This window comes from Pelmatolapia mariae, linkage group LG15 (genome assembly GCF_036321145.2).
Source record: "Pelmatolapia mariae isolate MD_Pm_ZW linkage group LG15, Pm_UMD_F_2, whole genome shotgun sequence".
NCBI lineage: Eukaryota > Metazoa > Chordata > Actinopteri > Cichliformes > Cichlidae > Pelmatolapia > Pelmatolapia mariae.
In genome coordinates this window covers 38,281,429-38,300,043 of record NC_086240.1, presented here as the reverse complement: position 1 = coordinate 38,300,043, position 18,615 = coordinate 38,281,429, and the positions used below count along the sequence as shown (strand labels likewise).

Below are 18,615 nucleotides of genomic sequence, written 5' to 3'. Positions count from 1 at the left end.
ATATTGTGTCAATATGTATTTAACAAAGAGCATATAAGAAGGTCATAAACGGCTAAGTGCACTTGATTAATTGAGAAGTTTTGTCAGTTTTCTGGTCTGGAGCGTTCAGGTGTGTCTTTAACACAGTGCCAGTAAGGAAAGACGTCAGCAGTGATGTTAGAGAAGCAATTGTTGCTGCTCATCTATCTTGGAAGGGTCATAAGGCCAATTCCAAACAATTCGTCCATTATTCTACAGCGAGAATGACTATTCACAAGCATTCAAAAGCATTTAACACTCCTTCCCAGGAGTGGACGTGCCAGCAAATTCACCCCGAGGTGAGACCACGCAATGCTCATGAAACTGCAAAAATCCCAGAGCTGCATCTCAGACTCTACAGGCCTCATTCAACATGTTAGATGATGCTTTATGTTCATGACAGTACAAATAGAAAAGAAAGTGTGGCTTGTTTGGATGGGTTGCAAAAAGAAAGCTTCTTCTTTCTAAAAACAACACGGCAGCACAACGTAGGTTTGCAAAGCTGCATCTAAATGAACCACAAGACATCTGGAATAATGTCGTTTGGATAGATGAGACTGTGAGAGGTCCCGGGTTCAAATCCTGGGCGACCCCCCGCTTGTCACAAACCAGGCCACACGGCTGTGACAAAAACCCAGAGATGCATAGGAATGTTCCAAACTATTTTATTATTTTTTTATTTTTTTATTTCATGTTAAGTTGAACCTGGCTGAAATATTGTGTTGGGACCAAAAGAGAGCAACGCATAAACGAATGCAGGTAAACCTCAATGAACTGAAATGGCACCGTCAAGAGGAGTGGACCAAAACTCTTCAACAACAATGTGAGACACTGATAAAGTCATACAGAAAGCGACTGCTTCCAGTTATTGCTACTAATCGTAGTTCTACAAACTAGTGAATAATTAGCTTCTGCATTTTTTGTTAGATAAATCATAAATCTTGTGAAAGTGATAATTTGAGAATGAGGCAATGTGGGATTTTAAAAATTGATGCCATAGTCATGAAAAATCATGATTGTTCATCAGTAGTGGTGACCGCACATGCCAAGTGCTACTGTGAGTGACTAAGGCTTCACTACTTAACTCAAATTCAAGATTCTTTATTTGTCACATGAATAGTTATACAAGTACAACAGAGAACATTAGATACATTTAGTGAATATATACAGGGGGACATTATATGCAGCGAGTAAGTGAATTATGTACATTAAATGAATTAAATAAAATAGACAATCTGGAAAATTTAAAGTGAAAATCTGAAAATGTACATTGTGCAAGTGGGTGTTAAAGTGTCTAGAAGAGTCAGGCTGGGATTTGTTAGGAGTAAGATCCCGTCTCAGTCACTTATGGATGCCGGGGGGGGTGCGCATGTTCTGGTTTAGGACCCAGGTGGCTGGGGGGTAAAAGCTCCTCTTGAGTCTCTCTGTTCTTGCCTGGATGGTGCAGAGCCTTCTGCCTGATTGCAGAAGTTGGAACAGATTGTTGCCGGGATGGGACGGGTCCTTCAATATCTGAGCTGCTCTAGTCCAGCATCTCCTGGTGTAGATGTCCTGAAGGGAGGGGAGAGCGGTCCTGCAGCAGCGTTCTCCCATACGGATCACTCTCTGAAGAGCTTTTTGATCCTGAACACAGCTGTTCCCAAACCAGGATGAGATGTTCTGTGTGAGAATGCTCTCCACAGTGCCTGCATAGAAAGTCCTGAGGATCACTGGCGAGACCCCGAACTTCCTCAGTTGTCGGAGGTGGTACAGGCGCTGCCTGGTCTTTTCGGACTGGACCTGAATGTGGGCAGACCATGTCAGATCTGAGGAGATGTGGACACATATGGATACATATCAATGTCTGTTTTATATGTGTTTTGGTCACCAGTACCACATTTTTAATGAAATATTAATAACAGGTTGAAACGCTGTACAAATCTCAGTCGCTCTTGTTGACCCCAGATGGATTTCAGCCTTTTTGTGCCTCACATGCATGCTCACAGTTGGTGTCTCTCACAGTTGCTAAGTGAGAAGGAACATCAGAAGTCTGGTGTCCAGACTGATTCACAGGAACCTAAACACTGTGTGTCTTTCTCAGATACAAGCAGAAATGAAAAAGTTGTAATGCAGCCTTTAACAGGAACTTAAGCATCCTTTCTGATTGTAGTTTCAGGATTTTCATGTGAAATGAAACGCTGGATTGTGAAATATCGACATGAGGCGAAATTCCTGCAGAATCTGAAATTAATTTACCAGGTGAATTTGATTTAGGAAACTGCATCCTTTTCAGGGTTTTGGAAAAAAGACGTCTCTGTTATGTGTTTGGCAGATATGGAAGAACTTCATTTACTGGAGACAAACACAGTTTAAGGGGAAATGCTTTGTTTCTGTGGTAAAATGAGGCTCTCATATCTGCAGAGACTCATATTTCACCTCTGTCGTGCCAACATCATCCTAATGCGCTTAACTTATTTGCATCGTTTCCAAGTAGTGTTGCTAGTTTATTATTTTCATATTGTCATCTGGACTTGGAAATGAAACTTGAACCTCGAGCACTCGTTGCATAACTGGTATTTATTAAGAGTGTATTGGACTTTACCTCAGCTGAACCAATCAGACCGGCTACCCAGGTCTTAACTATACCTCGATTTAAAGGTTCACGTTAATAGATTTGTTTCTAGAAGCATGTTTTGCCATTCAGCAAGGCTTGGTACTAATCTGTCATTTGTCTTTTCTCCAACTATGAAGAAAAGACAAATTCACCAACACTGAAATCTGAAAATTAAACCCACTGATTGACAGTCCAATGAGATACACAAGAAACAGCAGGTGAACTGAAAATAAATAACACAGTTCATAAATAATTGTTGTCACTTCACAGCGAAGATTCAGAAAACGATTTAAAAAACAAATACAAGAAAAAAAAAAATCTTTGGAGAAGGAAAAAGAAGCGTTTTTCACTGGGAATAAAACAATCAGTCAAACCAGCAGGGGTCCTTTTGAAAGCACCAGTATACAGAAATTCAGATGGAAATTTTTGGAGAGTTTTTAAGGTGGAAAGGGTTTTACATGTGGTAACAGGCCTTTGCTAAGTTAGTCAAATGGTTTAGGAGTCTGGCGGACTGTCCCTAAATACTCTGTCTGATCTAAAATCTGGTTTGTTGTAAAGTTTATGAGATGATGTCAGTGTTACAAGCTGTGTTGTCAAACCTGCTGATAGAGGAATGTCCTAGATTGTGGCTTTACACTTGCTCCGATTTATAAGTCAGATTTATAACTGGCTTAAAATGAGATTCTGCAAGTGGCATAACTATGAGGTCAGACTTAGAAGGCCAAGTTATGACCACTATGGTGAAAATGTTATTTTGAGTCTCTCATGCCAGAATAATAATTGAGGATTTGGCAGGAACCACGATGAGTCACCTGTTAAGAAGTGCTCTCGTCCTGCAATTCATATTTATCTCCTGTCTCTCTGTCAGAACTGCCAGGAGTAAACAAACTGTTCATCACTCAGACTCAGAATCCAGCAACAGACCAGTTTGATTCATACAGTACAAAACTCTGAGTGCCCTCGTTAGGCAGTGGAAATTTATTAAATCCTCTTGGACATGAGGATCCAGCGCTCCGATGTGGCACTCCAGATTGAATCTCTTTCCTCCCGTCATCCTCGGCTCTGCAAACATGTTTAAAAAAAACTGCCTTAAATGCTCATTATATTTTATTAACATAGAAGGGCGTTAAAATAAGCAGATGTGGTAACTGATGTCTGGTCAGGTTCTCTCAGTCTTTTCAGCATTCTTTTATTGGCTTTCTTACCGTTGCATTTATGAACTTTATGAATGAAAGGCTCATAGGTGCATCTATTCAAAACCTTGGATGAGTTTGAATCTCAGTGACCTCGACCTCAAGGTCAGAGTAAGTTTTCTGAAACTGTTGTGAATGCAATAACTTGAGAACAAACCAACATAGTAAGTGTGTCTGCTAGGAGGGTGATGGGTAGCTGCATTGCCATACTTATGAGGGGTTGCCAGTATTTAACGTACTCACTGGTGTCTGCATCCTCAGAAGTGAAACTGAGCTGCACGCTAACAAATCTTAAAAAATGGTTACTTTTAGTGGAACATATGAAGGAGAGAAGACTTCAGTGTATACACAGTGATAGGAAAACCTGACAAATGCATGGATACATTGACGAAATACTAGCTGTTGCATAGCATAATGAGAAAGCAAGCCTATAATTACTTTGTTTCAGAAAGGTACAAGCCTTGTGCTAATCACTGCTGCTGCACTACTGCATATTACTGTCAAACTGACCAATCATAGTTGTTGAGGTCTGTGTTTCTGCAAAGGGTAATTATATTTCTGTGAAGATTCACATCAAGCTCTGTACACTGATTTAGTCATTTAGTCATTGATTTAACTTAGTGCTTTGTGTGTGTGTGTGTGTGTGTGTGTGTGTGTGTGTGTGTGTGTGTGTGTGTGTGTGTGTGTGTGTGTGTGTGAGAGAGAGAGAGTGAATACACAGGTAAACAAGGGCCCCGATTTTCAGGCTCTTTGTTCCTCAGCTGATTTTTTTCCAGTTTTCTCCAAGATAATAAAACAAGCACACCAGGTCCGTTTAGACTACTTCACTGTTTTCCACCCCGGCGCAGCATCAAAACAGGACGTCACTGTGTGTGTGTGTGTGTGCTTGTGTGTTTGTGTGTCGATGTCTGTGTGTGTGAGATAGTGAGACTCAATGAGCCAAGTCCAGGTGGGAAGTTTCATGCAGGAGCAGCTGCTATACTGGTACAAACACGGGCAGGTGGTTTCCTGTGGGCTCTTGAAGACTGTGTGCTAATAAAACAATTAATCGGAAAGTGTTTAATTTTAGAAAGAAGCCAAATAAGGATAACAAGTCACAAGTTTGCTTTCTTTGCACTATTTTTAAACCCTTTTCTTCACTGAATTTTTACCAGCAATTTCTCAGGCTTTTCTTTAGACATAGCTTACACATCGTACACAGAGTGCTTGTGTATGATAAAGTACAGGAAATCTTGTCAACGTGAAGTTATAGATTAAGATTTCAAGTGCACGTGATATTGAAGGTGACAAGTGTGATATTAATATCGTCTTCTCTGCAATGCCTGTGCATTAATCTTATGACTAACCCCTAATAACTCACGCCAACCAAAGTTAAATTCCTCTGTAGTGAATGCGTTTCTACAGCCACATTTATATGCAGTTTGTAATGCTTTGTTTGCTCTCATGATTTGATTGATGCTTGCTTGTCATGTGTGGTGGACAAGTGCCATCAGTGGAAAAGCAGTGTTTGTGTGTGCATGCTAATCAGTAAATCTGGTGTCTGTTCTTCCCAGTGGTTTACCAACACTGGGAATCCCCACTAATGTCCTCCTGTGGGCCTGGACAGGCTTATTCAGCAGCAGAATACCAAGAAATCGTATATCAACTTAAGTTTTTCCACATTAAGCTCAGTGTCTGTCTCTGCACTGACATGTGACTCACTCACTCTACTGCAGACCTTCCCAAAGTGTGGGGCCCGCCCCCTAGGGGGGGGCGCAGAGCCATTGCAGGGGGGGGCGCGGTATGAAAAGGAGGAAAAAAAACAAAAAACAACGCTTGGACACTGCTAGCATAATGGACAGGTTTTTGAAGGGGCTCCCACACAAACGCAAAGCATGAGATGAAGGATAGCTGAATATGTTTCCAAACCAACTTCATTCTAAGCCAAAGACTAGAAAATATGGTGAAGCATATCTTCCGTTTGGTTTCACCTGCACAGGTGCCGAGGTAGGTCTCCCCTGCATAAGTGGTTTTCCCTTCCTTGGGAGCACGCGCTGGGCTCTCCAAATCACGGACAAACAGTATCCCACATTCTTGATTTTTAGTTCACAAACACTTCTCATAATGACTAACTACTCCTGACATTTTGGAGATGTTAGCTCTTTATACAGTAAAGTTACAGTGGGATACAAATAATTTCAGGCTGACCCTGCCACAATTTGTTCCCCCGGTTCAAATCACGGACAAACAGTATCCCACAGCTGTTTATGTTTTTAAACCAATTTCCACAGAGAGGCATTTTTTGAAAAATGTATTGATAGCGATGTTGAATATTATTACACAGGAAAAAAACAACTACACGTAAAATAATTACACCGTGATGCCTCTGCCTTTCTAAATAGAGGGACAGTAACTGCGTGTGTATATGTAAGCGTGTAAAACCTGAAGATAGAGACAAAATACTGTTAATCTGAATATCTGCCATTCTGCAATTCATCTCATGTAAACAATAACGTGGCGCACAGTGTGACGTGAAAAAGGCACATACCTTTGACGTTGCATATAGAAACAGCTGCGAACATTTTTCTTGTAAAACAAAGGGGGGCCTAGCAAAAAAATTTGGGAACCACTGCTCTACTGGCATATTTGGTCTTGCAGTTTGTAGGGGTTAAAAGCACATTCCCCGAGCTGCAATTGATTTTTCTCCTCTTTCCTTTTTAAAGGAAATTTGAAAGTGTTGACAGCGGTTAGCTTTTGCGTCACTGAAATTCTGGAGGATATTGCTGTAGCCACTGACTGAGATCAATAGAAAATACAGAGAATCAAGTTTTTATTGTTTTTCTTTCTCTTTTTTTGTTTTGAGGATTTGTTTTTGTTCCAATTGCAGCGACAGGTCATGACGAGTGTAATGTCAGGATGCATGATCCAAATTAAATAAGTAGCACTGACTCTGCACCCCAAAAGAAAGAAGCCTTTTATTTAATTACATTTAACCCAGACTGAGTGAACATTGGAGAAGCCTATCGGTTATCTGTTTGTTATCCCTGCATGCTGCCCTGTTAATTGGCCTCTAGCTAATGGACTTGATAATATTTAAATTTTTGAGACTTGCTATTAGCGAGGCAGAGTGCACATCCTCTTTTCCTGTGCCGAGCAGAGAGAGGGCTCTCAGCTCACACTGCGTTTTGGTGCTAATGGACCGAGCATTATGCAGGAGAATGCATCCTCCCACCAGCCACACTGAGAGCACATCCTGCCCCTGAAAAGTTCATTATTGGAAGAAATGCCCCGTGTCTCTTCCCTTGCAGCTGTCTTTGTAATGTTTTAAAACCCCAGAGACATACTTACATAAGTGTCACAGCCACAGGCGCACACAATGAGCAGCGAGGAAATTGCTCTCTTTAAGCTTTGTGTTTTGAGGCTCCATTGTGTGATGCATCCCACATGTTTCCCCTTTTTGCTGTAAGATGATACCGAATGCTTAATATGAAATAATGACTAATGTAGCACGGACACTGAGACACTTTGTCATTGATCTTAATAAAATTAGATTTTGCATCTGGCGGTCAGCATCATCATCAAGAACAGCGTGTCTACCATGATGCCTTCATTCAGTCAACAGAATCGCCAAACCTTGTTTAACGTGACGGTGTTAAATGACTTTAATCATGCTTTTTAATGACTCTATTCTAAATTTAAGCTCTTTATCATGTCTTCTATTAAAGCGTCTCTTTTGCATCCATCCTGGAATTTTAATGTGTTTTTGTGCATCCGAACTACAGATGAAAAGGGCCGGACTTTTCATTTGCGCAGCCCAGACTCCTGTCGGTGAGCACATTTTTTGCATTTATCAGAAACCAGACTGTTTCATATTCTGAAGAAACAGAAGTATGCATTTTTAGGGGATGGCAGCACAGACTGCCCTTGTCACCAGCTACTACTTTTCATTCTTTCACAAGTGAGAGAGACACTTGATTTGAAAGGTTGGCAGTGAAAATTCAAGGCAGGAGAGGACGGAGGTGTGAACTGACAGAGTATGAGCCCTAATCTGAGCTAGTGAGCTTATTTGCTCACTTTGAGTGAATGTGGTGTGAGTGTGCTGGTACAAAGCCAGAGAAAGTCTTTGTGTCACAGCATGGAGATCCATTCTCTATTATTTGCTCAGTTTTCTAACCTTCTCCAAACGTAGAGCGAAACGTTTCATTAAAGTTTAAAGGGCTTTTCTTTAAACTTGGGAATATACCTTGCCAGTGCCTGGTTAGACTCCATTAACATTGCGTATCATAGATTCTACAAGGTGCTTAAAAATATTCCTCAGAGATTTTTTTTTCTCCCACGTTGACATGATTGTATCGCACAGTTGCTGCAGATTGGTTGGCTACACGTCCATGATGCGAATTTCCTGTTCCACCACATCCCAAAGGTACCCTGCTGGACTGAGATCTGGTGACTGTAGAGGTCATTTGAGTGCAGTGAACTCACTGTCACGTTCAAGAAACCAGTTTGAGATGTTTTGTGACATGTGGCACGTTATTCTGCTGGAAGCAGTCATCAAAAGATGCGTACGCCGCCACCACCGAATCGTTAGCACAATGCAGAATGGATCTATGCTTTCATGGTGTTTTCCAGCTTCTGACCCTGCTGTCTACCCTCAGTTTCTTGTTCTTCGCTGACAGCTAAGAACAGGAAAATTTTGACTAATATTAGGTTCACATAAACTCTGGAATGCATTTTTGTCCAAAAAAGGACGGTGTCCTGTTGCCTTATTTGTCATGTCTGTAACTATTATGATAGAAGTCATACATTACCGGCCATCATGATGCTGAAGAAAATGCAATTTATTGTTCTTAATGTATTTTACTCAGTGCATACTTCTGTCAAAGCAGCAGAACAGAAAAGTAAATGTTCCCTGACTTGACCATGTTTACTCTGGATGCATCTCAGTGCACGTAGACACAGTGAATGTCTTTAAAATGATAAATACTCCACAGGGGCCCCAAGTCCCCAGTCACTAACCACCACACTCTATAAAACTGTGAGGATAAGCTACAGCTGCCGAATATAGGTCAGTAATAATACAAAAGTGTGACTCAGAATCTCCTGCTCCCACAAGATTTGATCAAACTGCACACACACAGAGAAAGACAAATGCATACTGTGTGTGATTTTTATTTATTCTTTTTCATTTTTTTGCCGCCCACATGCATTTATTTATCCAAAAAGTCGGCAGAGCAGAAATTAAATGAGTGGTTAATTTTGTTTTCTGTTTCTGCGTTACTATTTCATCTACTGTAGCTTTCCTCCTCTGTGGCCCAAACTAAGAATAAGCTGTATCTGTGTGTACGTGTGCACAAGCAAGCAAGTAAGAGCACATTTCCATTCATCCTCGTCTTCAGTTGGCACGAAACATCTTTGCACCAGCTGTCAGTACACAGAAGGAGCATTTTGTACTTTCTTGAAGCAAACACTTCATCCCCACCCCCACTCCCTAAAAATAAAAATGGTACAAGCAGCAGCATAAAAATCCTGATCTCCCTAAATTTGATAGGGATGCCTAAACCACAGCAATAGTTTTCCTGACAAATGCATGAGGGAAAGAAACAAAAGGTCATGACTACTTATGTTTCTTCTTCAAATGAAGTCATCAGTTTATTCATCAGTCTGAAAAAAGGCAACTTTCCTTTACCTCCAACCCTTCAGCTGGTATACAGAGGATGCTACATTCATATTCAACCTCTTCTGTTTTTAAGTGTTTTGACTATTACACACATTTTGCCCAAATGCACTTCAACATGCAGACCGATCCTTATTCTGGCGCCTCTTCTTTTTTCCTCAGGCACACTTTCTGGCAGTACCGGAAGGAGAACCCTCAGACCAGAGTCGGGGAACCTCCTTCTGACGGCCTCCCGGGCTTCAACAGCGGTGTGATGTTGTTGGACCTAGGTGCTATGAGGTCCTCGGCTCTTTACAATAAGCTGTTGGAGCCCAGCAATGTGGCCAAACTAGCAGACCAGTATCGCTTTAGAGGCCACCTGGGTGATCAAGACTTCTTTACCATGATCGGAATGGAGCATCCTGAACTGTTTTACTCCTTGGCGTGTGGCTGGAACCGGCAGCTGTGCACCTGGTGGAGGGATCACGGATACGGAGACATATTTCAGTTGTATTATCGCTGCGATGGACCTGTCTATATCTATCATGGGAACTGCAATACCCCTATACCAGACGACTGAGATTTGCACTGGCTTGATACTACAACTGTTTTCATTGTACAATACAAACAATATGTGGTGTTTGTGGAAGTCGTTTTAACATGGTGGTTATTATGGGTGAAAACGGCTCTTCATTACAGTCGTACAGAGTGGTGTATTAACAGGTGGTTGTTTTTTTCAGGTACTACACGCATGACATTATGATGTAATGTATACAGGTCCATGTGGGATTTGAGCCCGTCACTGCAGAAGGATTTTACCACTCCTTCATGTTCCGTAAACGCATAAACTTGTTGGCTAGTTTGGATGTGACTTAGACCCCAGCCACACAGGCGTACAGACTGGTGTGTGACCATATGGCAACCAGCGGTCGTGAGGGAGCTGTGAAGGAGTTGTGAGTGGTTGCTTAAGATTGATGACAGTGCTTGAAAAATAATTGCTAAAGCACGAGTCACACAGGCTGGGAACCTTTGGGAAAACTGTATTCCTCTCCTGATTGGCAAGAACCTTGTAATTGCTTTGGCTGCTAGCATACTGGCCGCCTGTAGTTTGTGTGGAACTGACGGATTTGTCTACAAACAGCAGCCAGCTACTCTGAGCTGCAGTGACAACATGAAAGGTGCGCCACACTTTTCCAGATTTTACTGCAGCTCTTCTAGTAGTTAGCGAGTGTTTGCAGACAGCATACTGTAAGTACGGGCAACTGTGGAAGTCTGCGAGCAACCAAAGCAATCACTCTGAGGTTTTTGGTGTATTTCCTTCTGTGAAACGGAGTTCACCCAGCAAGAGCCAGCAACTTCCAGGAGTCAGCTGCCAACTCGTTGGGGAATATATGTTTCCCTAGCAACTGCATCCAATATGGCAGACAGCTCTTGAGCAGTGCAATAATGATGTCACATGAGAAGCATCTTTTATTTCTGTGGAGAGAAAAAATTGCAGTGTTGAAGTTTGATTTAGGTTTATTGTTTATATATACAGTTTCAGTTTATGTGTTTTTTAACAAAATTAAAAACAAGAGAATCAAGTACACCAAGTAGTGTACAGTATTTAACGCAGTAACTCCCAAATCACTAACTGATGCTGAAATATTAATGCAGTGAAGCAAATGCATAGACCGACCTCGGCTCGCTTCATTCTCCAACACGTCGAGTTTTCAGTGTCCCAAGTTCAGCCTACATCACACCGTAGCAGGTGAGGGCTAATCTCTGTCAATTACTTGTATTTTTTCTTTCTTGCAACCAGAGGGATCGCTCTTCGTGGACTTTGTGGGTCAGCCACAGCTCTTTTCAAACACGTCTTTACAGGTAGAAAAGCAGAAGTGAGTGGGTGGGGGGAGACAGCAGAGAGCTGGCCACAGGGATCGGAGAGATAACGATTAACATTGACGACACTGAAGGCTGTTGTTTGTGCCCCGTGTTTGCAGTGTAGCCGAGGCCAAACAGACCCACTTCATTCAGACACACGTTTCTGAAGGAGCGTTGCGGCCAAAAGCGTGACTGCAGACGCTGACCCACTTTTCAGTTTTCTTGCTGTGCTCAATGAAGTCCTGCTCAGATTCAAAGAAATGTCAACACTCAATATTAATCAGAAACTTAATCGCTTTATGTAGCACTGAAGCACGCTGCTAAGGAGAAAACGAACAGTGGAATAAGACTATAAAAAGAATGTCTTCAGTTCTCAACACCTTATAGCTTTTTCTGTTTTACTACTAACAGAGCCAGTGACTTTACTGGTTACATGTTGATTACATTAGTTTTACTGGGATTGCTGTTATGCCACTATCAGTGTACATCACTATCAGTTTCAGTGCATTACAGTGTTTAAAATGACATAAAATGGTTGATATTGATAATCTATCAGAAAGCATGTACAATTTTTTAAAGTACAGTCATGTACCAGAAAGGATAGATTATTAAAGGGAAGGATGAAACCATACGTTCAAGAGAAGAATCAGTGGAAGAGCTTGGTCTTATGGACCCCTGCCAACAGCTGTACTGTAAGTGTCATACAATATATCCATGTGATGGTTTGTGTGTGATCTAAAAACTTGTATATCAGTTTCTTGTTGGTACTCTGCTAACACATACAAACCTATTTGTGTCATCATCTAAAAAAATGTTATATGTGTATCGTCTAGAGATTCACTCACTGCAATTTTTGATTCCAGGTTGTTTTTGTTTGTTTGTTGCCAATTCTGATTTTCTCTCTAAGAACTACACCTGACAGATTATAGAAAAATTAAGTTTTCTTTAATGCAACAATTACAGTTTGGAGATACAGGACCTTCTGTTACTGAAACAATTGAAAATAAAATGCTTTATTTATATAAACAGAACTAATGTCAGTTTCTTAGATCATTTTGCATATAAATTTACCAAATAACAGAACAGTGATCCTTTTTTATTTTTCACTCAACTCCACAACTTTCCTGTAACTGCTTTGGTCCTTTGCTCATACCGAGGCTCACACCAAGCTTGTGGCTAGCTCTGAGCTCTGGCTAGCTTTAGCTTTAGCCACGTTCCCTTCTTTTAAATGGTGACGTGAACGCTTTCATGGTTCTCCACCTGCCTATTTGCTTTAGTGTCTTTACTCACAGTGGAGAACCTCCACAGTAACGACATATTAACATGTGTCTGCGAGTGTGCATGCGACTGTTTGTCTGCACTTCTGTCCATGTGCTGAATATGCATGAAACAGACGGGGTCACTGGTCAGTCGATCGGTATTGTCGAGTGCTTATTCCTGTGTTACATGCATCCATTGCCATGTGTGTTGTTTCTGTTGTGTCCTTCAAACACTCAGACTTTGTATAAAGCGTTTTAGCTCATTTGGCTAAATGACCAATGCACTTATGCAATTGTGAGGCATCCGTCATCTGTCTGTCCCTGTTTGTGAGCCTCCTTGACCTCTCGTTGGCTTTTAATTAGTCATTAGTTTGTGCAGATGCATTCAAGCAGTGACAACAAAACTTAGACAGACAAGCAACTACACCCTGGTTAATCTGACTGAGATCTTGGAGAGTGTTAATAATCTGGTGTGTATGGCACTGATGTACTAACACTATACTTACCAAAGTAACAGCTGTCTGTATTTTTCACTTTAATAACCCCTCAGCAGATGATGCTAATGTCTAAAGATCAAATTTGTCTTGACGGAACCAAATGAGAAAGCTTTACATGCCCTTTTCATTTAAAGTCTTCCTGTGACAGCAGCAGAGTTATCATATCTTTAAAATGTTGTTACATTGCTTGTGTTTCTCTTTCCTAAATAAAATGTCTTGCTGTTATTACCATTCTTTGTCCTTATTGTTTGTGTGCGTGTGGGAGGTAAAGCTGCCAACACTTCAATAAAAGAGGATGCGTTTACTTACGTAAAGTATAAAAACGCATATGTGAACAGATCAACCTCGCTTATGTTATAACACCAGTCCATGTCTGTGCTCTTGTTTATCTGCTGCAAGCCAGGCCTGACCCATTTCTTTCACTCAAATTTGCCATCGCACCCAGTTAAAGCTCCATAGGCAGAATATTTGCAAGAATGTAATGATGTTATCTTTGTCATCAGTGACAGCCTTCATTCACTTGTCCTTGTAAACATCTGCAATCTTTTGAATGGTGTTTTCTTGTACAGCAGGGTGCAGCGTATTGTGGCCTGTTCCTGTTGTGTTAATGTGACAATCAGCGAGGAGATGACAGGCTCGTTTCTTTTCTGCTTTTCATAGAGTTTAATCATGACAGCAGAGATCGCAGCGATAAACAAAAACACACTGACGGGCAAATTTAAAACCTACATTTAATTGAAAAAAGTAGAAAAAAATCAGCATAGCTTACTCTGAAACTTGTTTTTGAAACAATATTTGCTCTCTTTCAGTTTGCTGTAGGCAACAAGTTCAGGTACACCATTTTTGTTTTTTGTTTTTCAAGCAGCCAGATGTTTTCAGTTGTAGCTGTCCATGCTACATGCGCTAATTCACCTCTGTTTCACCTTTTCTGGGCTGGTAACAAGCTAGATTTTCTCATTTTGATTAAAACCACAGGACCAGTTTTCCTTGACACCTCTATCCAGCTCGAGCACAAAGAAGGACGCGGTGTTCGTGGACCTTCAGCGTTTCTTATCTGTTGTTTTTATTCTCGCTTGATTTTTTTCCCTAAGCCTGCCGCTCACCTCTCGTCAGATGGGGAGCAGACAGCCGTCCCCCTTGAGCACTCATTTCACCTCTTCTTCAGTCAATGTTCCACCAGCACTTGATAGGCATAATAAAAAATTCAGACAAACGCACGTGTGTAATTAAAATTGAACACTGAAACTGCTGGCTTATGGTGACAGCTGCTGTGGTAGAAAGAGAAAAGTAATTGAAATTCAGCAGACTTTGCTGACAGTCTGTCCAATTTGAACATTCAGACCATATCGAATCAAAGATATATTGCCTTTGCTGCGTCTGAAACACATTCAGCTGACAGAAGCTCCACGTAACCCGTGTGCAAATATGTGTATGTGGAGCGTTTTAACTTTAACCTGTGTGTGATTGTTTGTGTGTATGAGAGTGTAGATAGCACAACACACCAATTGTGAAAAAAAAATGTAGGCCAGTACTTTCCTGAGAGCTCCTCCACCTTGTCTCTCCCTCACCTATTTTCTCTCTAGTATCTCTCCCACCCATAGACCGGGCAGGCTGCCCACTAAAAAGCTGAATAAGTGGCCTTCAGCCATCTGTACAGTTTGTTCTGCGCTCATTGTTGCTCACTCAGACTCCATAAATGCCTTTAGAACTCAATATGCACAATAACATTTTTTATTTTTAGTTTTTATTCTTTTACCCGAAACTAAAGGGAAAACACACCAGCCAGCCCGGAAGAGCATTATATTGAAATAGATACAAAGTTGCACTATGTACATGCTGTGTATGTGTGCAATATTTAATTATTGGGGACTTTAGCACAACATTTAAAACCATCCTTCCTTGCAAACTGATGAGCAAACTGACAGACCTGGGACTGCCTCACTCCATCTGCCTCTGGATAAAAACCTTCCTGTCTGATCACTCCCAGAGGGCGAGAGACGGCCACTACATCTCCTCACCTCTCAGTCTCAGCTCTGACTCCCCCACAGGGCTCTGTGATGATCCCCCTACTCTTCACCCTCCCTACTTTCCATTGCATACTCGCCCACTCCAGCAACAGCATCATCAAACTTGTGGATTACACCACCGTATTGGGGCTCATCTCTGGGGTGGATGAGTAACTGTCTGGTTGGTGTAAAAGGATTACAACTCGATCCTTAACACCACCAACACCAATGAGCTGATGATTAACAGGAGGAAGGAAATGGGAATTCGGTCCATTTTCATCAGCGGGGAATGTGTGGAAAGGGTGTCAGGCTTCCGGATCTGCGATGTGCACATCAAAGGGGACCTGACCTGGAGCACAGACAGAAAGCAGGCACAGCAGAGGCTTCACTTCCTGAGGATCTCCAGGAAGAACCAACACATCCAAAAACTGCTTGTGTCCTTTTACCATAGAAAGCATATTGACATACTGAAACAGTGTGTGGTTTAGCAGCTGCACAGTGGCAGAGTAGAAAATGCTGCAGATAGTCATCACCACTATCCAGAAGACCATCAGATGCCCTCTCCCCTCTCTGCAGGAACTTTGCAGTCCCTGCTGCCTCAAAACAGCCCAGAGCATCCAACCCCAGACACCTTCTGTTTGAACAGCTGCCCTCAGGCAAGGACAAAGAGATTAAAAAAAGACTTTATCCAAAAGAAATAACTTCATTAACACTGCTCGAGCTGTGCAACCTTTTAACACAATTAATTATTTTATTGTTTCAGCTGAAATGTCTTTTATGTGTGATATGATGTGACACATGTATATTTTTATGGCCTTTTTAAAATAGATTTACTTTCAATGGCATTGGATGAATCAGACGTTTGCACTGAGAGGGTTAAATCTGATTTCACTGTACATGTGAAATGACAATAAAGTTGTAATTATAACACTTAACCTGTCAAATGTTCTGCTATGTCTAAAAACCAAGTTAAAATTCACTGCAAGCCAACAAATCCAGATTATAAGACAATGTAGTGATGTTAAAAAAAAGGTTTTTTCAATAGCATCTATCGCTTCATATTCAAAGCACAATTATGGTGAATACCTGTTCTAATCCATTTCACGTGTGGTTCAATAGCAGTTTGATGCACTGTTGCTGTGTACGAGTTCCCACAACAGCACGTGTCTAACCTTGACATAGTCAGTCAATATGCATTAAAGTGTTTCATTCAGAGGACAGAGAAAAACAATTCAACAATTTCTAACAATAGTCAGTCCCAAGGTGAGTGTAATCAATGAAAAACATTAAGTGCAGCTGCTCTCTCATAAAAAAGCTGTCACGTGCACATGAATCCTATGGCTTTATCCAATTTGTCACCAAACACAGGCGTACTATTTTACACTGAACTAAGCCTAAAAGGCTTTAATACCAGTGACCTAATTTGTCAGCTTTAAACAAAGTAACCTAGATCAGCACCAACGTTAAATGTGTTCGTCTGGATATGTTTTATAAAGTTTAGGGTAGGTAGGTATTCCATAATCTTGCTGACAAACACACCAACAGTCAAATACCACCAGCTGGAAAATGAAAATTTTGGGTGGAGTATCAGGAAACAGATTAAAGCTTCAGACAAGAACAATAGTGATAAAGGACAATGATCTGTATGCAAATGTTCGGGTCTTCTTTCCTGTCCTCCTTTCCCTCTCTATCCATTACTATTTTTCATCATGCTCCTATCTTGGCACCCAAGTTTTTGCATATGCATAGCAGTACACAAATTAACATGCACTCACACACGCCACCGCCATCTGTGGCTTTTGGAGATTGCCCTGTTTTCAGCCTCTCAGTGTCACAACAGCTGTAACTTCTAAACAAGAGGGAAGATTATGATGACAGCAGAGGATCATTTCATGAATCACAAGCGATGAAACATCAGTGCAAATGGCACGACCCGAAATTGGGCCACGGACTGTCAGCGCTGTTGACTGAGGCTGATTAGATTAGCCAAACAACAGGTTTGAACTGTGCAGTTTTATAAAGTTTTATGCAGTAAGGCGATGAGCTATTATTCTATGTGACACTCACTGATGGAATAGATTTCCCAGGGGGAAAAAAGAAGGAGATAACGCCACTCAGAGACAGAGAAAGATGTAAGACAGGAGAAGAAGAAGAGGGGTTATTTCAAAGGTGAGGACTGCTCAGTAAAACTTGTTAGACTGGAAATTTTAAGCATTCCTGTAATGCCCTTGTTCATTTTTTCTCCTTTTGTTTCATCATCCTTTATTTACCCAGGTGAAAAGTCTCATTGGGATCAAACAGATACTGGATGCAAAGCCTACACGATGTGTTGCTGGTTTTTTATATTGTGAAACATCCTGCAAAACAACTTCAAGTATACTACATTTCTGGTATTCAAAGGTTGCATGAAAATACCAGGTAGTTTTAGTGCAGGCCACACTGGTTTAATAAGTTTACAGGTTTGCACTTTAACTGGTGCAGACGGACTGTGTTGTTCATGATCCAGGTTGGGTGGTGGTGCTGCTTAGATTCACTCACTGAATTCTCACATGCACGATAGCTTGTGTAACATTAGCTTACATCACGTTGAATTCAGTTGGATAAATCCACAAACGGTGAATCCAGAGCAGCAGCAGCAGCACACAAAACCTACTGGCACTCACAATAGAAATGATTCTAACTTATTTCTAATTGATTCTTTTCCCCACATAGTGCCACTAGAACTGATCTTAGGGCTGAATCTCACTAGCTGAGGACATTCATTAGAATTAGAAATATTAGAATTAGAAATTTGAAATAAAGTTTGTATTCAATTGTATTAATAATAATTTAATATTATCTTTAACCTCCTAAGACCCGAACTCTTTCATTACATGCATTTTTAATTTTGCTTTGCTATTTGGGTTGGTTGGGACCTGATGAATGTAAAAACAAAGAATTACCAGATTTTTTTTTTGATTTTTTTTTTTTACCTAATTTTTGTTTCAGAGAAAAATGAGATCCATATTTGAGGACATTCATTTTAAATTTTGATAGAACAGTGGCAGTATAATGTCCTAGTAAGTGGATATCAGGCCCTTGTAGAGAAAAAGTATTGTGGTCTAGACATCCCAAAATGTGATGTCCACATATGTGGACGCCAGGTCCTAGGAGGTTAAATGGCAGGTTATATTTGTACAGAAATACCTGGTAGAAGACACAATGTTTATACTATGAGTATGTTTCAGAGGCTGTACTAATTCACTTTCTGCTGGAGATCTGTTCCTGTTAGAAGTGAGTTCCTTCTTCCTATTGTCACCAGTGGGCCACTTGTAGGGGATTATCTGTTTGTTGCAGTTTTCTCTCTAACGTTGTTCATTCTTTAACTCACAAAATAAAGTTCTTAGAGGTAACTGTTGAACTGAATACTGAGGAGAACAGCAAACACACACAAATATGTGAGTGTGTCATTTTATATACATTGTATTGCCAAAAGCATTAACTGAATTCAGGTGTTCCAATCAGTTCCAAGGCTGCAGGTGTATAAAATCAAGCACCTAGTCATGCAGACTGCT

The 18,615-nt window shown here is 40.9% G+C and overlaps 1 protein-coding gene across 2 annotated transcripts in view; it reads left to right on the top strand.

Annotated features, from left to right (window-relative positions):
• The window catches only part of xxylt1 (xyloside xylosyltransferase 1), a 30,349-nt gene extending 17,063 nt beyond the window's left edge, over positions 1-13,286 (top strand). For both annotated transcript variants that reach the window (XM_063495778.1, XM_063495777.1), the window contains one exon: positions 9,620-13,286. In XM_063495778.1, coding sequence (XP_063351848.1) covers positions 9,620-10,016 — 397 coding nt within the window. In that variant the 3' untranslated portion in view covers positions 10,017-13,286. The remainder of the gene's footprint in view (positions 1-9,619) is intronic.
• Positions 13,287-18,615: the final 5,329 nt, after the last annotated feature.